The sequence below is a fragment of the Seriola lalandi genome, unplaced genomic scaffold (assembly GCF_002814215.2).
Source record: "Seriola lalandi dorsalis isolate HSWRI2012SDOR001 ecotype SW California unplaced genomic scaffold, Sedor1 jcf7180002054464, whole genome shotgun sequence".
Taxonomy (NCBI): domain Eukaryota; kingdom Metazoa; phylum Chordata; class Actinopteri; order Carangiformes; family Carangidae; genus Seriola; species Seriola lalandi.
The window spans coordinates 28,555-49,941 of record NW_019525017.1 but is presented as its reverse complement, the minus strand read 5'-3'; the positions used below and the strand labels follow the sequence as shown (position 1 = coordinate 49,941).

At 40.9% G+C, this 21,387-nt stretch overlaps 3 protein-coding genes and 1 long non-coding RNA gene across 10 annotated transcripts; 2 read left to right on the top strand and 2 right to left on the bottom strand.

Annotated features, from left to right (window-relative positions):
• Positions 1–142: 142 nt before the first annotated feature.
• On the bottom strand, positions 143–2,191 carry LOC147818827 (uncharacterized). Its single transcript, XR_015437559.1, has 2 exons — positions 2,053–2,191; positions 143–1,641 (listed from the first exon to the last, which is right to left on the bottom strand). It is a non-coding gene; the product is annotated as an uncharacterized LOC147818827 (long non-coding RNA).
• On the top strand, positions 1,635–8,631 carry mazb (MYC-associated zinc finger protein b (purine-binding transcription factor)). 3 transcript variants are annotated; one of them, XM_087175352.1, is made up of 7 exons: positions 1,635–2,244; positions 2,437–2,587; positions 3,878–3,984; positions 4,852–5,099; positions 5,198–5,261; positions 5,798–5,969; positions 6,244–8,631. In XM_087175352.1, exons 1-7 carry the CDS (start codon positions 2,212–2,214, stop codon positions 6,585–6,587), a joined length of 1,119 nt encoding a protein of 372 aa, XP_087031478.1. In that variant the 5' UTR covers positions 1,635–2,211; the 3' UTR covers positions 6,588–8,631. The 3 variants fall into 3 exon arrangements, with proteins under 3 accessions (XP_087031478.1, XP_023267061.1, XP_023267060.1); XM_023411293.1 differs by having other exon boundaries at positions 3,878–4,176; XM_023411292.1 differs by having other exon boundaries at positions 3,878–4,308.
• A 2,354-nt stretch (positions 8,632–10,985) lies between these two features.
• tlcd3bb (TLC domain containing 3Bb) lies at positions 10,986–18,516 on the top strand. Of its 4 annotated transcripts, none has more exons than XM_023411303.2 (7): positions 10,986–11,652; positions 13,155–13,296; positions 13,677–13,760; positions 14,309–14,534; positions 15,068–15,163; positions 16,166–16,275; positions 16,437–18,516. In XM_023411303.2, the coding sequence occupies exons 2-7, from the start codon at positions 13,172–13,174 to the stop codon at positions 16,702–16,704; spliced, it is 909 nt and encodes a 302-aa protein (XP_023267071.1). In that variant the 5' UTR covers positions 10,986–11,652; positions 13,155–13,171; the 3' UTR covers positions 16,705–18,516. The 4 variants fall into 4 exon arrangements, with proteins under 4 accessions (XP_023267071.1, XP_023267070.1, XP_023267069.1 ...); XM_023411302.2 differs by having other exon boundaries at positions 10,993–11,652; positions 13,094–13,296; XM_023411301.2 differs by lacking the exon at positions 10,986–11,652 and adding an exon at positions 11,660–12,785.
• A 208-nt stretch (positions 18,517–18,724) lies between these two features.
• Positions 18,725–21,171, bottom strand: pagr1 (PAXIP1 associated glutamate-rich protein 1). 2 transcript variants are annotated; one of them, XM_023411305.2, is made up of 5 exons: positions 20,991–21,171; positions 20,464–20,706; positions 19,815–20,148; positions 19,632–19,720; positions 18,725–19,549 (listed from the first exon to the last, which is right to left on the bottom strand). In XM_023411305.2, exons 2-5 carry the CDS (start codon positions 20,666–20,668, stop codon positions 19,314–19,316), a joined length of 864 nt encoding a protein of 287 aa, XP_023267073.1. In that variant the 5' UTR covers positions 20,669–20,706; positions 20,991–21,171; the 3' UTR covers positions 18,725–19,313. The 2 variants fall into 2 exon arrangements, with proteins under 2 accessions (XP_023267073.1, XP_023267074.1); XM_023411306.2 differs by having other exon boundaries at positions 20,491–20,706; positions 20,991–21,167.
• Between the last annotated feature and the right edge of the window lie 216 nt (positions 21,172–21,387).

Genomic DNA, 21,387 nt, shown 5'->3' with positions numbered 1-21,387 from the left:
AGGGGTGGGGGGGGGGTTGAAATCCTTATTAAACATTCAAATCAAGCAAATCCAAGCTTGAGGAGGAGAAGGAAGAAGGGTCTTAACACATGTATTGGAAAAGAAATGGGGTGCTTTAAAAAGTAATTTAAAAAAAAGATAATAAATTGATATTAACACATTAATTTGTCTGGATTTGAAATATTTTGCTCTGATGACAATATAATGAAGATGTTTTTTACAGGGCTGCAACTAACTTCTTTTAGAGTTGAAACAAGATAAGTCAATTGACAGAAGTTAATTCTTCATTCAAACCAATTTTTCTAAAGATAAAAATACCAAATGTGAACATTTGCTGTTTCTGACTGCTGACTGTTTGATCTGACAATGTCAACCTGGGCTTTGGGAAACTGTGAAGAAGTTATTGTTGTTGTTGTTTCTCTTTAAATCCAGAATATAATCAACAGATTAATCTATAACAAAAATAATCATTAGCTGCAACATTAAATTATTCTACTTATCAGTCAGTCTGCCTGTTATTTTTTAGTAATATGAAATCTAGTAGGAAAATAGTGCAAATGTTTGATGATGGGCATTAATCCTTGTGTAGGGCAACAACTAATGATTATTTTATTATTGATCAACATTTTCTCAATTTCTCAATGAATTATTTGTCCATAATATGACAGAAATTGAAAGGAAAAAAAAATAAAATATATATTTATATATTTATATATATATATATATATATATATGCTCAGTGCAATTTTTCACAGCATAAACATTAAAATATATTAATTTATTTTATTTATCAGATATTCAGTTTGCATTTCAGAAGCTGGAACCAGTAGATTTGGGGGATTTTAACTTAAAAGTGGCTCAAATTATTATTCAATCATAAAAGTAGCTGCTAGTAAATTTTGATCTCTTGACTAATCAATTAATCCAGCAATCTTTCAGGTTTAGTTTATTGTTTATTATAGATTCTCACTCCTTGGAATTATAAATAGGCTAATAACACTATCATATTCATATATTATCTTCTTATCCGTATTTATATAACGCAAACGCAATTATCCTGATCTATTTCTCATCTATTGTGTGTGTATCCTGAGCTGCTATTCGTCCTGTGTACTATATCTGACTCTGACATCATTATTATGGGCTGACTGGGAGGATCTGTGCGCACTGCCCTTTAAGATGCGTCTGTCATCTCTCCCTTAATGGAAAGTCATTCTGGCTGTTTTCTGCGGTGCGGGAGATCTGTTCCAGCTGGCCTGAGGAAGAAAGAAAAAAAAAAAACACTGTAGTGCATTTTGTGTCGGCCGAAAATCCCAGGAAGGAAGGGGAGAGGACAGGCTCCGCCGAGGGAGACGGAAATGAGAGGGGGGTGTCCAAAGAGGAAACCCTATCCCTTTAAGAGCAAGTGGGACATAGCGGTGCGAGGAAAGGAGAGGAGGGGGAGAAGAAAGAGGAATTAAAAAAGAAAAGGAAGAAAGAGACAGGGAGGGAGGAGGGAGAGCGGGCGATAAAAAAAGAAAGATGACATCCTCGCAGCTGAACGGCCGAGGTGGAGCGATAGGCTGCGGCCCGGCGAGAGCGCCGCTCGCCGGGGTCAGGGCTTGAATCCAACAGCGAGGCTTCGACAAACACCCGATTGGCCTATTGGGGGAAATCGGAAAAATAGATTCATAAATTAAAAACAAAGCATGACCTGCTGTGCTACCAGATGCGTGTGTTATAACCCATATTTGTTCTCTTGCGTAAAAATGCATTTATTTCACGTAGAATTGTTTATGTTTATTGCTAAAGTGTGATACTGTAATATGCGATTTTCTTTTTGGTTTTTGAGAGCAGTTTTGTTGGGTGATGTTGCGTTTCAGTGAGATTAGTGTTTAATGAATTAAAGTTAGAAACCAAAGTCAAAGAGAAACAGGCCATTATTGGACCTGGCCTGCTCCACTCCTGCCTGTGTACGGCAGCCTGCGTTAGTCAACAGCTGCGTGCATTTTAATTGACAGCATTAGGCTACCTCAATGAGAAAAGCATATTTTTGCAGACGACTTTATTCACGTTTTTCAAGAGAATCCAGGAGCCCGTCGTTTCTGCTGCAGGACAGGCGACTGTTTGCGCCTCAATCATCATCGGTGGGCCGATCAAAACAATGCAAAGGCTGCTGTCCTCGATCTCAATCAGGAGCTGACTTTATAATCTCCATCGCTGTGGCGCAAAATGGATGCTGCTTGGAGCAATTTTCTCTTCCAGGTAGGCTTGTTGAGCAGGCATTATTGGCCCTTGTGTTTCTCTCTGCTTCTCATTTTTACTGCGCGCCTTTTCTCACAGGCCACTCAGTGGGTGTCCTGCAGTCCTCACATCTTGTATGACAACGTAGCACCTTCAAGATAATGCTGTGACTTGTGTTTACTTTTGGTGATGGCCTTCTACTTGCTTCTCCAGAATACTCCCACCCAAAACCAAGTGGAGGGGAGCCTCCAATCAGAGCTCATGCCAGTGCATACGAGTTCTCCCCAAACCCCACCCACAGAGCACATAGCACAGCCTCCTTCAACTGTGGACACTGCTGCTCTCAGTGAGGAACCCCTGCCTGGTGAGGGACACTGCACTGCACTCTGCACCTGTGGAGCTGATGAGAGTGAAAAACATCAGTGAAATCTGATTTGGATAATCCAGTGTCTGTGCTGAACTCAGTCAGGTGATAAAAGCCCGGTAGAGACAGATGGAAAGACGGGACACATGGAGGGAATGTCCATAAGAGATGTGAATCTTATAAGCGTCTGAATACCAAAATGTGAAATGTAATCACTTCTAAACACTTCAGAAACTATCTGTCTGACTGTACATGGTCTGAATTCCCCTCGCTGAAATGTTCAGAGGTCAGGTTCAAGTGCCTGATGTTCAAAAACAATTAGACAAGCAAATTGCTTCGATTCTACAAGTTCAATTTGGATCTAAAAATTCAAGTAAAGTCAAAAAGTCCACTCGATGAAATTGTATTTTGCAAATACAGACACCAAAATTCAATGTTCAGGATATGATAGACAAGCAGTCATCCAGCACATGACACGTTCAACAGCATTGTAATGTTTCTTGATATTAATGTGTTCAGTATATCTATATATATATATGTATATATAATCATTGTTATTAAACCCTAATACTTTTACTTTTCCACACTAAGAAATTTCCTAACTTAAATATTTGAATAAACCCATGTAACCTTGCTGTACATTGACATTTAAGTAACCAAACAAGATTAAGCCTTGGTGATTAGCAGAGCTGCAGCCTATGATTACATTGGAGACAGTTAGTCAATTAATCTGTTAGTCATAGTTACAGACATAAAAATAACAGCAGTTTTGTTGTTGCAAAACTTTATTTTTGCAACAACAAAACTTTTCTACCTCTCCACTGTGAATGTTTTCAAGTTCCTCTAATCAGTCCGTTGCTTAATCTTTGAATTGAGCCCAACATATTTTCAAACAGCTGGTTTTGTATAAAACCCAAAGATATTCAATTCACAGTGATAGAAAACACAGGGAAGCAGCAACTTTTTGAGAAGCTGAATGTTTGACTGTCTGCTTGATAAATGACTTAAATGATTCATTACTACATTGTTCTGCTAATGATTTTAGTATTAGTTTTCCGTTGTGCCTTGAACTGAATATTACCAACACAATTGAGTTGGAAATAGATGCTCTATTTGCTGTATCTCAACTTTTTACTGATTCTTCAGTATCAGCCATTTATCCTTCTCCTGATCGTGTCATATCATAGTTTCCTTTTCAATGGAATTGTTGTTATTAGAAAATCACGTCTTTGAAAATACATAATCATCTTTCTCTCTTTCTGTTTTGTCTCCCGCCTCCCTCTGGTCCAGTGAAGCCAGTGTCTCGGCCGACCCGCGTGCCCCACATCTGTGCCATCTGCAACAAGCAGTTCAAGAACAACTACAACCTGCGGCGGCACCAGTCGGTCCACACTGGGGTACGCATGAAGGACAGGGCCAGAGAGCAGGCGGAGGGGGCAAAGGAGGGAGCAGCCGGCCAGGTGGCGGTGGCGGTGGCGGCCCCGTCGGTGATGGCGGTGGGGGCCGGAGGGAGGGCGGAGAGGCCCACTGTTCCCCTCTCCCTGCTACACCTCTCCGCGCCTCCCCCTCTCGCCCCTCCCGGCGTGCTGGTGGGTGCACAGCAGCCTCCCCTGGGTAGTCAGGATGGTGAAGGGGTTGCCATGCCAAACGTAATGGCTAGTGTTAACCCCCATGCTCCGCCTCCTGCTGCTGTCGTCATGGCCACAGGGGCGACAGTACAGGTGGGTCAGGGCCTTGTGGAGATGGCTGTCGACAACCCCAAACCTTCAAGCATGTTGTTTCTTAAGCTGCTTGGCCATGAAGATGGTTAAACCAACTTCTTTTACAGTTTGGGACTGTGTGTCACCTGCTTGGTATAATTTCATTTTAATGAAAGTCTCCTGTGTGTTACATTTGACTAAATATCAATGTAAAAATCATTGGTTCAGGGACCAGTAAATTCCAGTGATTGGCACTGGTCCCCAGTTTGAGAAACACTGTGCTAGAAGCCCCCCACGCTCCCCTGCATGTTCTCTGTAACACAAACAGTGTGAAAGCAGATAAAGACTTAACGTCCAGCAGGAAGTAGTCAGTCATGCAACTTTGGTGCAAATCAGGCAAAAAATATCTGTGTGCATTTGCATGGTTTCAACAAAAGATATAAAAATATGAAAATGTTGACACTGAATGTATTTCTCTTTGTGTATATAACGGCAGATCTGTGTGGAAAATGCTTCCCATCTAAACTCTGGAGTGTGTTTATCTGCTTGTCTGTTTTGTCTCAGCGGCCCACAAACCCCAACCCAAACCCGGTGAGAAAGAACCACGCCTGCGAGACGTGTGGGAAGGCCTTCCGCGACGTCTACCATCTCAACCGCCACCGCCTGTCCCACTCGGACGAGAAGCCGTTCTCCTGTCCCATCTGCCAGCAGCGCTTCAAGAGGAAGGACCGCATGAGCCACCATGTGCGCTCGCACCAGGGCGGTGTGGAAAAACCCTACGTCTGCCCCCACTGTGGCAAAGCGTTCTCCAGGTGATACTGTGAAACGGTTTAAGTTGTCACACTGTGTAAGGAGTTTAATGTGTACTACATTCTTCACCACCAATTGTTTCCTCTCTTTCTTCCCGAAGGCCTGACCATCTCAACAGTCACGTCAGACAGGTGCACTCCTCAGAGAGACCCTTCAAATGCCCCGTACGTCATGTTCATCCTGCCAAATATCCTCACTGTACACGCCATCTGTTTTTAAGTCCATTCATGTAAACAGTGAAGTCAAGGTCATTGGCTCATACATCACCTGACTCATACAGACATCTGTTGGCATGAGTAAATGACCTTTGAGAATATGAATATGAACTGAACTGGATAAAGCGAGACTCGTGACATGTGTGACAAACATACTTCATCACATACTGTACATTATATTTATATATATATATATATATATATATGTGTGTGTTTATATGTTATTTTCCACAAAGAGTGGTTGAACAATGGTCATCATCTTCAGTGCGTCACTTGAACGCCGGCTGATTTAAATGTTATAAAATGTGAAACTGAAAATTATATAAATCTCACACACGATTATTGACATTGCTTTTTGTTGACACATTTTTAATCTTTCCAGACTTTAAAAGTTGACTGTTGAAGAGCCCGTACCTGTGCACAGCATTTAACTTTTTCTATATTTCTCAGTAATCACTCATCAGTCCCCTCCTCCTCTTTTTCAGACCTGTGAGTCCAGCTTTGCAACGAAGGATCGTTTGCGTGCGCATATGATTCGCCATGAGGAGAAGGTCCCCTGCCACATCTGTGGGAAGCTCCTGTCTGCTGCTTACATCACAGATCACATGAGGGTGCACAACCAGTCGCAGCACCACGCCTGCCATCTCTGTAACCGCAGTAAGTTTATGGTTAGGATGCTGAACGTGAACCACAAGGTCCTCAGTTCGAATCTGACTAGGAACCTTTGTTGCATCTCTCTCCCTTGTTTCTGTTTCATCCTTTGTCTCCCTTGATATCTAAAAATGTAATAATGATAAAACAGAAAGCAGAGCAGACGCACATAATTCCATGCTCACCTGTAATTGCTTGCTTGGATCTTTGTTTGGCTTAGCGCTGAGCGAACTTCTGCTCTAACGTCTCTCGCTGGAATAACTCTCCTCTCCTCCATCAGGCTTCACCACACTGACGTACCTTCGTGTCCATGCCCAGAAGCACCATGGCCAGGAGTGGAAGGACAGTCCAGGGGGCTTTGGCGGCACAGCCTCTGGCGGCGTACTCGTCTGCCACTTGTGTGGCGTCCACTGCAAGACGCCCACCCAACTCCAGGGGCACATGGGCACCCATAGCAACAACCAGGGTGCCCCGAGCCCCATCACCTCTAATGTGGCTGCCAGCAGCTCCGTCTCCCTTAGCAACATGGTGACAGCACCCACTGTGTATGTCACTGGTAACACGGTGGTGGACCTGCTTGTCACAGACTGCTCTAGCATTGCAGCACCGCAGCCCCACAGTTAGCAATAGAGAGCGCAGCAATAACGACCTCAGTCCCTTAACAGAGGGCAAGGTTAGAGAAGGTTGAAGTTACTCGTAGATGCTGATCCGGTTTCAGTTTTGTCATGTCCCCACTTATAGGTAAGGTTAGGATTAAGGGTGGGGGAGATTAACACCAGTCAGCGCTCAAGAGCAGTTTCACCTCAGAGCTGCAGAGCTGGAGCGTCGGAGAAACGGAGGAAAAAGAAGAGCTGTATTAATAGAGCGATGAAGTCATGGAAAGAGGGACCTCTGTGGCTGCAGCAGGTTCACTGACACTAACGACAAACATGGATGTGTCGTCCAAATGTTCCTGAATGCTCTTGTGCATTTAAGACTCTAATGAAACTGTGGTATTGTGAGCATCTACTGTATTACTCTCCCCTCTCTGCCCTCTCTCTCTCTCTCTCTCTCTTTCTCTCTTTCTCTCTCTCTCTTTCTCTCTCCCCCTCTTCCCTCAACCCTGGCATTGGCTGCTCTCTGCAAGTGCACCAAGTACTGTATATCTCACACCAGCTCTGATCTTACCTCCATTTTGCCGCTCACTTACTGAGAATCCAAATGGCTTGCGTTAAAAAGAAGCAGTAGGGTGAGAGTAGCTCTAGGAAAACATAAGGAAGATACACATTAGAAGGGAAGTTGTGTGTTTGGGTGTGTGTAAGTCAGGGCTCTTCTAGCATGCTAGCGTGTTTGTCTACAAAACTAAAATCAACATTTGATTTGAAGCTGTAATGCTAGTTTATTAAGTTTCTAGAGGGCTGTTTCTAGATCAGGACAGAAGACCATACACGTTATGGTCCGTGTGTAATTGTATTGTGGGATGTACTTGTTAATTTGTTTCCTAAAAGTACACAGGTAAGAATAGAGTTGTGTTCAGGAGTGTCAAGCACCTTAAATTGTTATTGTTTGATTCAGTGAGGATCAAAATGGGTTTGAGATTTCTTGGATTTTCTTGCTCTGAGTCTTCCTCTCTGAGTCTGGCCATTTAAAAAAACAAAAAACAAACAAAAAACATAACTGCTAATCAACAACACTTCAGCTTCTGACATGGCGATTCTTGCACCTGAGAACTACCTTTTGCATGAAAACAAGCTAGCTCAGTCATGCTTATTGTTAGGGAGCTGTCATAACAAAAGAAACTTTTAGCAGTTCCACTAAGTTAGTTGGCTGTAAACAATGATATTTATAAAAGTGTTGATTTTATTCAGAAAACTTTTAACATCGTTGGCCATTCATTTGATTGTAACGGTCATTGCCATAGTCCTTTGTTTTCTCTATGTACCAGTCCAATGAGTGACACTTATGCATTAGATTTAGTCATTTAACTCTCTGTATAGCACATAATGTTCTGAACGCAAGTCATTATCGTTCCACATTAATCATGTGAAGAATGGTCACTTGTCCATTGGATATTTTTTGGTTGCTTTGAGTTATATTGTGAGTGATGTGTGGTGTCAGGAAAGGGCTTATAAAGTCACAAGTCAGAAGTACAATGGCAGTTTGACAACACCACTAGGTATGCTGTAAACAAATCCTGGTTTTGTACTGGAGTGCTTTTTCAGTTTTGTGTTAATATGTTACCTTGACATTTGTAGAGTTGTTTCTTTCTTTCTTCCTTTTCTTTCTTTGGAAATGTGTTTTTCCTGTTGAGAAAAAGTAGTGATTTATTAAACAGTTAATTTTAGGTTTTCTCCATTACACTAAGAAAAAAATAATACCTCTACTCTAGGATTCTGTACAGCTCTTGTGATACATCTTAATGCCTTATCGTACTCAACTGCATTTTAATTCTTTTATGATGAAATATTTCAAATCTTAGTCATGGATTCATTAAGAATATTAATGGGATGTATTTATATTTATATTTTTATATTTCTCAACAGTATGCATGTCTAAAAGGTTGTTAGAGCAAAAAAAAATCAATGATGCTTACTACAGTCATAAATATTATGTTATTTTGTAGATGAAGTAGAGATCATGTTATTATTTTGTAATTTGGACAATTTAAAGTAAAAGGGGTAAACAGGCATTGTTCTGTGTTCTGATCTTTTCACCGAGACAATCACTTCTGCACCACAGCTTCTTATTGGCATGATTCACAGTCATTCGGTCTGGATGTGATGTTGTCCAGCCGGATGTTTGACCTGCATGTTGTGATTCTTCCATATTCGTCTTGCTAGCCATCATTGGTAACACAAAACACATGCTGAAGTAATGCATAACTAATGCATAACGCATAATGACTTCATCCAGGATGTGTCATGAATTCCTAATGATCACTATTATGAAAGGATCAAGTCATTATGACTTTATGTGATTACTTGAAAATATCTTATTAATCAATGAGCATTAACTCTCAGTTACCTCATTCATTAATTTATATGCCACCAAATTAGGTGGAGTCCAGTTAGATAGAAAAAGGGAAAGTAGAACAACACTGATTCTCATAGGAATATGAAGCTTTTATTGAACTGATAGTCCGATGCAAACATGTATAAGCTGCAGTACGACCCAGAAAAAATCAGTAGTAGTGACAAGTTGCAATCAGAATCCTGACACACCATTATACCCGCCAGGTCATTACACTGTCAACATACGCTTAGACATGTCCGTCCAATCTACCCCATACCGTAGCTTGTAAATGTGACATAAACAAAGACTATGGATCATGCAGCAACATGTCATTGTTTGCAGTTTGATTTTGAAAATGATAAAAAAAAAACAAAAAAAAAAAACAGCTTCATAGTTCTATAGGAATAAGAAGTGTCTGCTGTCAGAGAGGCTGATTATATGCATTTCCTAAAGGATCTTTTTCTATGCAACTGGATTCTGGAAATACTTAGTAGCAAAGGCTAAAAATGTTTGTATGATGTAACTGTGAATTCATTTATTAACATTTATTAATTGTTGTTAATGTACAATGACTTGATAATTTCTTAATGGTGCACAATAGGAATTCATGACATGCCCTATATGTCATCGGCATAGATAACCAGTACACGTGTTCCCCTGTTATCTCTTTCAGTGGGACACAGTGTGCCATCAGGACTGACCACACAATACATGAAAAACAAATCTATCTATACACACATTAAAAGTGATGCATTCAGCACAGCTACAGCACAAGTTACTAAAAGGTTTCCCAATAATCCATGGTAACTGTTAGGTTTTGATATCCACCTTTCATTATCAAAGAACAGGCATTTTTCCTAAATAAGAAAAAAAGTTCCTGCACACTGTCGACACATTTGTTAAATTTTATTTATAAATATAAAAAGTTAAGAAATGCCTGCTAAAGGTACAGTAGCTTGACCGTTAACCGAATGATTCAATACATTTACCATAAGGTACTTTGAGTCAATATCCTGTCTGAATACAATATAAATGTGCAAGGATCACTTTCCCTGTATATCTTCTTTTTAAACACAGCTGTTCTGCTACATTGTTTAAAAATCATACAATGAAAATCCCATTCACACAGCTTAAGTAGACCACAAAGGAATGCAGCGGCAACAACTATCAGCGTTTCTTTACTTGACAAACATGATATCTTGCTCTTACTGCACTATGTTATCACTGTGAGCTCCACTGTAAAGCTGAAAACAACAGGTTCAGACACACTCTCTACAGAGAAGTGAAAGAAATTCTGGGAAATGTATGAAAACACTGATTTAAGTTCATGAGACAATTTTGAGTAAAGTAGATAGACCAAAAACTTCTTTCAAATACTTGGACACAAAATAACTTATGGAATGCACTTAATAATAATAACATATGCCATATATATATATGTGTGTTAAATACACAGTATGTGTGTATGTGTCTGCATGTATTGATCTTTGTTCTTACTACTGCACAAACTATTACAAGAAGACACAAGATGTATTGTTTTGAGTACACAATTGATATAACAGCTAACAAAAAGGAGATATTCTACTAACCAATGTTGCGTTTTATTATAGGTTATAAATCAGTGATAACAAAAAAAAACTTTTCCCACAGAACAACTTCTTGTTCTCTTTTACAGTTCTTCCGACTTGAAGAAACAGTCCAAGCCAGTGTTACCGTTTTACCATATCCTGTTAACCTTAAGGACAGAGCTGGATTATCACTGCAATGCTTGAACAAATTGCACGATTGGCGTGTAATCTTCAGGCCTCTAAGCATAGCAAGCTCCAAGCAGTACCAAACATCTCTGACAATGTGCAGCTAAGACCTGATAACTGCTCGGTTTATTTGCAAATGCTGTTCGATGCAAAGGCCAAATGATTAACAGGTCAAAGATAAACACTCCTCTCTGTACAGACACAGATGACATCATTGGCTAGGCAACTACCTGTCAGTCTTTAGTTCTTTTTACAGATTTACATCGATTTTCTGAATTAAATACATAAATGCTAGATCATTTTGTTTGCACCTAAATCACTGTATTTTTTAAGTGGACAACATAGATATTGTAAACTATGAATGCAGCTGGAATAGACGGTCTCCTTATGGTGAATCCATTCAGCATTTCCCTTCACGGAAAACAGCAAAACCCAATTTACAAAATGCAGTGCAGTGAGTGGTGCAAATTTCTCGTCATGACATGAGCTTCTGCCTGGACCTGTAGGAACTAGCTGGCGCAGCAGTCCACAGTGTTGAGTCAACGTTGCATCTGTGAGGCTCAGGCAGAGGCAGCCCAGCTCTGCTGTTGCGAGACAGATGCGATGACATAGCGGCTGGAGAAGCTAGCGTTACCTTGACACCTGGATCAGATTGTGTCATTGTGTCTTTCGTCGGTTTGCCGTGTTTTAATTAGCTATTTGCTTAGGCTGTCTAGATAACAAGCTAGTCACCAATGCTCTCAGTGAGCTGCCCTCGCATAGATTTCGATCTAAGTTGCTGCAAGCTAGCGTTAGCTCGCTGCTGCTACCCTTCAGACATTGAAGTGGCCACATAAACATGCGGATCATCGAGTCGGAGAGCCCTGGGACATCGCTAACGTTAAACGCTTTCTGCAGGACACGAGTTTCGACTGGCCGCTGACCGGACTCCGCAGAGTCTCTGTGTAAATATGTTTAAGATTTTTATTTTTTTCTAAACATGTGTACACTCCAAATCTGTTAGCCAGTTAGCCATGGTTGGTGTGCACGGGGATCGGTTTGCTCAGTTGTTACTGCTAACTGCTACAAACAAATAACAAGGTAACAACAGTTTGGCGTCAACGTAATGTTTTCATGAACGAGTGACAAAACGTAGAAAGTGGCACATTCGGGTATTAGCTGTCATTTGTGGGTGTCATCAACTTGCTAACTACTGTTTTTTCAATGTGTTCCAAACGAAATGGTTGCTAACCAAGGCAGTGGTGACTAACTGTTACGGCTCTGTCTCGGATAGATGCTAACGTTAGCTAACGGTCCTAGCGTCATTGTTAGCACTGATTCAGCAGCACAGACAGTTGGTCATGCTTACCAAGGGTTAGGGGTGACATTTAATGTTAGCAATATTGTCTCTCCTCATTAGACCCCCATACTTGCATGCTAACTGACCCAGTTTTTTGCTAACAAGTTGACAACCTAATGGTAAAGCTCGTTAATTTGCGTTACCTGTAGCTGGCTGGTGTTATTGTTAGCTTAACTAGCTGGTGTATTAGATAGAAAGCGTAGAGTATAGCTAAGGCTGCGTTAGTTCTGTAGCAAATAGATTTGACATGTGTGCTCTTGGACTTAACATTGCATAATGTAGCCAAAGTTGCTTAAGCTAACGTTTACATTATCGGGTTGGCAAATCGGCGCCAATAACAGAGTAGTTTGATTTCAGGTCAATCTCAAGCCGGTCTCAGTTTGCTTATTTTGTGAGCTACCCGTCAAAGCTCGGCTGCTAAACGTTTTTTCTGTTTTGTTTTTTTTTTACATAAAGGTAATATTAGCTAACGTTGTTATCAGGAACTATATGCACCAGCAGCTCATACCTATGTCGATATTTTCGACGTTCAGGACTTAAAGTAGCGCAATGCGTATTTTGTTAATGGCTTTCAACTTTTTAATGAGTCAGCTAGTCTACTGTAAGCAAACTGCAAAACCGCATGGAACTACCACATGGTTGTCCTAGGAAGAAATGTGAATAGCGCTTTCAGATGGTCAGGGCAGTATGGTGCACAAAAGGGCCTTCCAGCTGATATTCTGCCCCTGACTCTACTCGGTAATTATATAGTCTCCCTGCTCTCTATCACATGAACTGTCCTCTGTCAACTTTTATATAAGCCCATTTTCCACATTGTGCCTGGACTGTCTTTGATAACCCTTTCCTCTGCTATACTTCATCTTTATTGCACACATGGCAAGGCTTTCATTAAAGCTAGAATAACATATTGCCACATACATTGGACTTTGATAGCGTACTTTGTTTGCTAATGTAGTAAAGGCAGCCAAATGTTTACATGTGGGAGTTGCCACCAGTGAGATCAATATGAACTGTTTATCCACTGTTTGATGTTTTGTGTTTTTCAGAGAGGGGAAAGATCGTCGGATCTCAAGTACCAGATTGCCCGCTGAACTTTTTGCTTCTCAGACAGATCACCAGGGACCATGCTGACCATCCTAGCTGCTGGGTCTGTGTTCTTTCCAGGCCTTTTCCTGCTGTCCAAGCAATGCCTGAAGTCCATCCCAGCACTGAGATGGAGCGAAGGAGATGCAGTCATTGTGTCTGCCAGGTGAGACCTTTTTATACTTGGTTTTTGTTTTCTGTGTGGACTTGCATGTGAGAACCATACGGATACCAACATGCCATGCAGTTATACAACACTCAACTTTGTGCCTACAAAAATGCAAGTACTTCTACTGTGTGTAGTACTTACTACTTTACTACAGTGTCATCAAATTGTTGAGACTTGTGTAGACATGTGTATTTATTTGCATGACTCCCGAGTATGACAGGTTGTTGTGGGTGTATTTTTACCAAGTGCTTTCATCTGCATTGTTTCAGCATAAAAGCGGAAGGGCACTATTTTCTTTCCATGTGCTCTCTAGACAGTCTAGAACTTGGATAATGAGAAATGCATTATTTTGTTTGCTTGCCATTGTGTGCTCCCAGGTTGGTGTCGTCAGTTCAGGCAGTCATGGCTTCCTCAGCTGGCTACATCATTGCTTCTTCCTGCGAGGACATCATCGAGGACCAGTAAGTCAGGAAATGCTTATTAGAAAATATTCCGTCACATTCGACCAGCCTGTCCTGTCTAGTATGTAACAAGTCAGTAACCCAGGTTTTAAGATGTACCAGGCAAAAAGGCGCTTTGGGATCTGGGCTTCTGTTCATATATGAGCTGAATTAAAATGTAAACCAAAAATCTAATTTGACATTGATGCCTTGTCAGAGAGCAGTAAATGACAAAGTGTTTAAGCAGTTTTTAGTTCAGCAATCATGACGTTTTTTCCACTTAAAACTGCCCCTAGCATTTTCTCACTTTTTTTTTTTAAAGAGGGTCTTAAATTCAGGTGAAATGGGTTCCATTGAGATTTTTTTGGATTGCAGAGGGGAAAAGCAGTTTCGTTTTGAAAGTAATCACTGTACTGGTTATTATGGATGTGTCAAACTCTGTTTTAGTCACCAACTCAACAAGTTCTTACGAGTATCAAAGGTCTGTTTGAGTGATTTTTTTTTTAGCTTGTACTGTTCATTCTTTCATTTCTGTTTTTGAGATCCACCATCTCCTCTTCTCCACACAGGCACTGGCTGACTAGCACTTACATCATGTTTGCTGTTCCCTACTTCGTGTATGACATCTACGCAATGTTCATGTGCTACTGGTACAAGCTACGAGTCAAAGGGCACGAGGAGGCCTCTGCAGCACCGCAGCACATGAGCTCAGCACTGACCAGCTACTTGCGTCGCGAGTTCCTCATGGTGCTGCACCATGTTGTCATGGTCACCGTCTGCTTCCCCGTCTCTGTGGTAACTGTCACATATTGCTCTTTCTGTTGGGCTGCGAGTTGAGCAAAAATATTGCTTTATCTAAATGCCGCTACCCACTTCTAGATAGTTTTGTCACTTTTAAAGGTTTCCAAACGTGAGACAAACTAATGCAGTATGTAGTATGAATGTATGTTGAGTGGTGCAGACAACCTTGTGTTAAAACATCTCCTCAAAAGCTTGGAACTAAACTTTTTCCAAAATCATTGTATTAGAGTTGCAGCTAACAATTATTTTTGTAATCGCCAATTATTTCTCAATCAGTTACTGTAAAACATAAGAAAACTCAAAGATATTCAGTTTACTGTTAAAGCAAGGAAAAAGCAACAAAACAAGAATGAGCTACTACTTGATCAGACCAACCTCTATGAAACAAGCTCACTGTTCACTGTGTATTGTCTGGCTGTGAGAAAGTGGGAATTAAGAAAAAAACTTTACTTATATTTTATTGCAAATCTGCTAGAAAGGAAAGGAACAAAGCTGTAACTGACAAATAATTCGTTCTCTCTCTCTAGTTTTGGCGGCAAGGAAAGGGAGATTATTTCCAGGGTATAATGTTCATGGCTGAGCTCAGCACTCCATCTGTCTGCTTAGGAAAAATCCTTATCCAGGTAAGTGTCCTTGTTCAGCGTCAAAGTTTTAAGTGTTGTTGCATGCGCATGTGTCACACTAAAGTTCTTCTGCACTCTCCACTTCTTTCTTCCTTTTTCATTCAATGGAGATTATATTTCCACTCATTCCCAGCATGCAGCTTGTTCATGCCCATCAGCCCCCGTTGACTGTGTCTCACATGAACAGCAACACTGTCAGAAACATCAGTCGTTAATCGGTAACACAGTTTTTGTGAATGCACATTGTAGGAGCTGCATCCACCTCTGTCTGTTTTAGGTTTTCTTTAGGAGTGTGTACAGTGTTTCAGTGTCTGGGTGAAGGTTGCCCCTCCATTGCTTTCTGCTTGTCCCTCATCTGAAACTCCTACAGCTGTTAGCCTCTGAATATAGCCCCTAGTATTTAGGCTGGATATTCAGTAGATACAATATCAGCTTGTCCTTCTATCCTCTATCACTCAACACCCTGCCCCTCCCGTCCCTGACAACAGCACATGTGGTCGTTTGATAAACAACAGCTGTGCCCTCTTGTACCTATAGAATAAAAAGAAAAAAAAACAATAGTGGATTCTTTGATGGGATACCATGTAATTCTAGGAAATGAGACAAGTGAATGGAGAAGAGGAAAACCTTTTTGTAGGTAAATGCATGTGAGCTTGTTCTCAGTGTTATCTCACTGAAGCAGGTTGACTGTTCAAGATAAAAGTTCAGTCATTTGCTGTAAACAAATGAGAAGTAAAAAAAGGACTGCTTCACTGACGCACACACTGCCCTACTGCCCCCTGTAGACATCAACCAGTGTACAACCAGCAGCATGGCATACTGTGCTCTCCATCGCCACTTGTTCAGTCCATGCAGATAGTATTAACAAATATAACAATGTTGGTATTAACAATATTACGATGGCAAATGAGATTAACATCGTCAGCTTTTACCAAACTTTACTGCTTGCTTTTCTTTCTCCCTCTCTCTCGACCTCTCCCTCTGTTTTTTTTCCGCTCTCAGTACAAACAGCAACACACTCTCCTGCACAAAGTGAATGGGGCTCTTATGCTGATCACTTTTTTCATCTGTCGAGTCCTCCTCTTCCCTTACCTCTACTACGTCTATGGAAGGTATGTCTTTCTTTCCATCTGTTTTCTCATGTTCTGCTGTCTTGCTAAGCTGGGGTTAGTAACTTGCACTGCCACATGATCTCTACCTTATGGATTATGGAAATAAGACTCAGAACATGTTTACAGTCCTACAATCCTTTATGTCTCCTGATTTTAACCAGGTACGCCTCCATCCCCTTCCACATGGTTCCCTTCACAGTGCCATGGCACTGTAACCTCGGTGCTGCTCTGCTCATGGCCCCCCAGCTGTATTGGTTCTCCCTAATTTGCAGGGGCGCTCTGCGACTATTCACGGGCTCCTCCCGCTCTCAGAGACCACGCCCGCCCACAGCCGCACCAAAGGAGCAGCAGACGGATGGCAGTGCGCTGCCCCAGCCTGCCAATGGCTACAGCACGCGCTCCACAGAGCCTGAGCTGGCCACTCACTGAGAAGAGTGGAGGGGAGGGTGGGGAGGGAAGGAAGGCGAATGTACCAATGAGTATGTAAAGGAAAGAAAGCTGAGGGAAAAGTGAGACTTGAAACAAGTAGCAATATGAAGAAAGCTACAGACGATGGCCTCAAATAGTGCTGAAGTCTTTGTGGCCAGCACTCAAACAGCTAAATGATTTGGTTGCTGGCTTTCAAGTACTTCAGTTTCTCAGTTTGTAGGAAGCAAATGGAGTGTTAGGACACTCAGTATTTACAGATGTCATCAGGCACTGTGACAGACAGGAACATGCACTGACCTGAGAGGAATTTGCCTGGATGTATAGGAAGCATAGGTGGCTATTTCCCTCATGTAGATCAAATTCAGTCCTCTCTGCCTCATGGTACGGGAAGAGCAGGAAAATAGGAATGTATTATATTGTATGTTAGTACATTTGCTGTAGATGGAAGGCCTAATTCAGTTTAGTAATGAAGAAGACCTTCAAAAAAGAAAAAAAAATCCCGGCTAAGCAGTATTTTGACTTGTTAGTGTTTATTATCTGTATCCTCTATGTAGTCACTGTCACTCTAACAAAATGTAACCAACCTGCAGACTGACTCATCTTTAGAAGGGAGATAATCTCATAAGACTGTATTCTGCTGCCTTATCCCTTTTCCTCATTCTTTGCAGTTTCTTTACGTTTTTATTTATTTTTATCCTGGGAGGAGAAGGAAGAGGTTTTCCTCGGGCACAAAAATGTGATGGGTGTACATAGCTGATGTAAAATTGTCCTTATTTCCATGTCAGTATTAGGTCAATGTTGATCCCCCACACACACACACACACACATTTTTTAGGTTTTGTCTCATTTCTGCATTTGATGTTTGAACAATTACATTTCAGCATTAAAACAAAACATTTCACAGTTTTACAGCTTAGTGTCCGCAGACTACCCCCAACGTTACTCCAGTGCTTCTCGTTTCAGTGTAGATATGACTTAATTCCATTTACTGGTATCACAAAGTGTTTTTTGCATACAAGGAAGTGATGCACAGTAGCAGTCACTTTAAGCTGAATTTACATGTGTTGTTTTTTTCTTTTTCTTTTAGTTTGGTGCTGTTGTAAATCTCAAAACATCCATTTGATTGGCTGGAATATTTCACAAAGGGATCCATGAGGTTTGAGTAGTTTTAGCTTTGTTCGGGGACTTGAAATGCTAGAGTTTGAAGGGAAACAAAATCGATCTTCTGGGGAAGCATTCCTTTGTGATTGACATGCAGCACATTTGTCCATGGCAACTTATTTTGATGTTGCTCATTTATTTTTTAACCATTATTAAGTCTATGAATTCTTTTAACATTGTATGAATTGCTCCGATCATTGAGCCATGTATTTGAGCCACTGGTTCTATGAACCTTCTATGAGCATACTGGCTGAATTTATCATTTTATGTTTGTTTAAAGCAGCAACACTGTCCTGGAAATGGGTCAAGAAAAAAAAAAAATCATAAAAAACAGCTCAGAAACCATCAAGACAGGGCAGCGTGTGCCAAAACATCTGGACAACTGTGGGCATGTTGAACACAGAATATCCATTCCCCTGTTCCATGAATTCATAAGGTACTGCTTCTTGACAATACTAAAACATTTCAACTGATGTACTGTATATTCCACAAAATGCTCGTTATTTATTTGTAAGTATTTATTTATTTATTTATTTGGTTTGTGGTTTTGAATGCATATTTATGCATACATATTATACTCTATGCTTCTGAGCCTTATGTGAAGGCTGTATTGTTACTCAAACTTAGCTAAAATATACTTCTCTGTCCTGAGCCTGCCTTGAGTCTTTTTTTCTTTACGTTTTCAGTGTTAAATATTTTATCAAATCTTTTCAAAAAATATTCCTAGTTTGACTTCAGACATCACTTCTCTATCCATGGGTTAAAGCGAGCCAATAGAGGGTGCTAGAATTCACAATTTTATGTAATGATTTTAAGTCTTTGCCAACACAAGCATTGAAAGCATGGAAAAGTGGACTGATTTCTTATTGCAATATGGAACAGCTTTTAATGAGCAGAGTACCACATTAATGTGAAAACATGGTTGAAGGTCAGGTCAGCATCCCAACGCCATACTTGTCACACTTAGGGTTAGGACACAAGACCATATATACTGAGAGACAAAGTTAATTGGTGTCAGAGATTTTACTATTGACATTTATCGTGACAGGAATCCCTGTAATATCTCTGTGTACCTAGCCATTGTTGGCAATGAACATTAATGAGCAGGACTGCTCTATAGCAATGTTTTCTTACACAAATTTTGCATAAATGTGATGATATACTTGATTGTCCTTCAGGTATTTCTTATTTTTATAAATCTTTAGTATATTACAATCTCAACTGATATTGTGATTGTATGCCATTTCAGCCATTTATCTAGATCAATCACCCTCACTGTCCACTGAATACAACAGGGTTACTCCAGGATTAAAATGTTTATTGCCATCATACAAAACACACATAGAAAACATACAAAACTCGTTACATAAAAAAATTCAAGTTTTGAGAAAGCCTCTGAAAGCTTTTGTCCTTGTTTGCCTTTGAGCAAGTCCTCATCTCTTAATACTTCAGTATCTCCTCTGTCTCGGGGAGAAGATGGTGTTGGGGTTGCTGTCTCGTTCCCTCTCTTTCTCCCGCTCCTTCTGGCTGTTGGGAGACAGGGCTTCCTCCAGCTTCTTTTCGCTCTTGAAGAGATCTCGACCTGTACGCATGATATGCTCCTCAATTTTGCGGTGGCGCTTCATGTCTGACAGCACTTTGTCCAGCCGGGCTTCCCTTTTCACAGAGGAGCGGGCTGAAGATCCTGGGAGAGAAGGAAAAATATTAAACTCAATACGAAAACCCCCCCCAAAACACCTTTGTTGTCTGTCGACTGTTTATCGCACCTGGTGTTCTGCGTCTGTTGATGAAGGAATTTTTTGGAGTGGCTTGCATTTGCTCCTCATCAAAGTCAAACTCAGTTGGAGTTGGAGGCCTGGAAAAAAAAAGGAAGTCATGAACCTTCTCATCCTAAATCAGTACACAAACCAAAATCTGATGGAATGATTGAGAAAAACAGTAATACTGACTTGCGCTCTCTCTCCTCCCTCTCCCTTTCCTTCGCTGCTTCTTCCTCATCATCTCTTTCAGGTGACGGGGTACGTTCAGGTGTAGGGGGCCTTCTAGGAAGGGGCACAAAGTTCAGTTCCAGCATCTCTCCTTTAGCAAGGAGCTCATAGAGTCTTTTGATCTCAGTAGGAGGGGGCATCCAGTTCTTAGGGTCCTCCATTTCTTCGTCGCTGTATGCAAGCTCCCATTCACCATCCACTTCTGCAGCCTGCTTTCCCTCTTCACCATCCACCCCTGTGTCTGCCTGGGCTTCATCCTTGTGTGCCTCTCCTTCCCCTGCATCTGTGTCTCCATCTGACAAAGCAGCAAAAGGAGAAAAAAAAAGGAAAATCAGTGGTAGGAATAACAGTATGACCTTATTTTATTATGCATTTGACAGAATCACAGCACTTCAGTATTACATTAGCTATGCCTTACTTTTAGACAAATTATGATGTGATACTGTATATATAGTACTACATATGTTACATATCGAGGACTGGGTAAAACAGCATAAAAGAAAATTCATATTCAAAGCTCTTGGTGAAAGAATACAAAAAAGTCACAAGTTATTAAACTCTAAACTACTCTACTCTAAAACTCTAAACTACATTTCCCTTTTTCTCTCACTCTTATTATGTTTCTTAATGAAGTTACTGTTTTCATCCTTGGTTGTAGTGTCCTCCTCCTCTGTAGCAGTTGTCGTCTCAGTGTCCTGTTGCTCTGTGTCGCCCTCCTCCTCCTTCTCTTTTCCTGCTGCAGGTTTTTCTGTGTCCTTCACACCCAGAGCCTCTATGCCCTCTCTCAGTGAAGAGTCCGTGGTCTCAGTCTGCATCCTTCCTACTGCTGCTGGTGAACTTTGTATTCACAGATCTGTTTTATGGAAAAACACGTTTTAGTTCACTAGAGAAAGTATAGGTATGTGAGGTTAAGAGGTCTTTGAGATAGCTAGTCAAGAGTCAGGAGTATAGCGTTTAACAGGTATCCCAACGATAGCTGTTAACTTTTCTGAATACAAAACAGTCAATATAGCCACATTTGAAACGTTATTTTATCACTATTTGACTTAACCAGCTTGCTAACATCAGGCCTGACCGCCACCTATTTCTAAACAGCAATTGCAATTAGCCAACATATGCGTCTTAAATTGTCATTACCTGTTTGTCGTGGAACGGTTTTTTTGTAGTTAAATGTTAGTTCAAATTATCTTTTCGAGGGAATAAAGTCACCAAAGCTCTCCATGAGACTTGCTAGGGATAAAAAGCGATTATGCATAGACGTAAACATAGCGCCATTTTGGACTCCAAGAACTGTGTGACGATCTGTTCAGTTCTGCGAGACTGCGTATTTCCGCTGATTAAAGGTCGTGTGGATGGTCCGTCTATCGAGTGAGTAACCAACACTAGTTAACGCGTTTGTTTTAGAGATCTGCGGTGACACGATTTCCTGCCTAGTGCGCAATCGCAAACAGGCCTTAATTCATGTCGAGCGAAATTGTAATAAACGTATTTTACTTCACTGCTTCTCGTCAATAAGTTATTTTGAAAGGTGAAC

Bases quoted from the DNA above. Each gene is read 5' to 3' on its own strand.
- mazb (XM_023411292.1), top strand. From the start codon at position 2,212: ATGGATGCTGCTTGGAGCAATTTTCTCTTCCAG. The intron at 2,245-2,436 runs GTAGGCTTGTTG...TTGCTTCTCCAG, and splicing joins GGAGCAATTTTCTCTTCCAG to AATACTCCCACCCAAAACCA. The intron at 5,970-6,243 runs GTAAGTTTATGG...CTCCTCCATCAG, and splicing joins CTGCCATCTCTGTAACCGCA to GCTTCACCACACTGACGTAC.
- pagr1 (XM_023411305.2), bottom strand. From the start codon at position 20,668: ATGCAGACTGAGACCACGGACTCTTCACTGAGAGAGGGCATAGAGGCT. The intron at 19,721-19,814 runs GTCAGTATTACT...TTTTTTTTCCAG, and splicing joins AGGGAGGAGAGAGAGCGCAA to GCCTCCAACTCCAACTGAGT. The intron at 19,550-19,631 runs GTGCGATAAACA...CTTCTCTCCCAG, and splicing joins CAACAGACGCAGAACACCAG to GATCTTCAGCCCGCTCCTCT.
- tlcd3bb (XM_023411301.2), top strand. From the start codon at position 12,683: ATGGTTGTCCTAGGAAGAAATGTGAATAGCGCTTTCAGATGGTCAGGG. The intron at 14,535-15,067 runs GTAACTGTCACA...CTCTCTCTCTAG, and splicing joins TCTGCTTCCCCGTCTCTGTG to TTTTGGCGGCAAGGAAAGGG. The intron at 15,164-16,165 runs GTAAGTGTCCTT...TTCCGCTCTCAG, and splicing joins TAGGAAAAATCCTTATCCAG to TACAAACAGCAACACACTCT.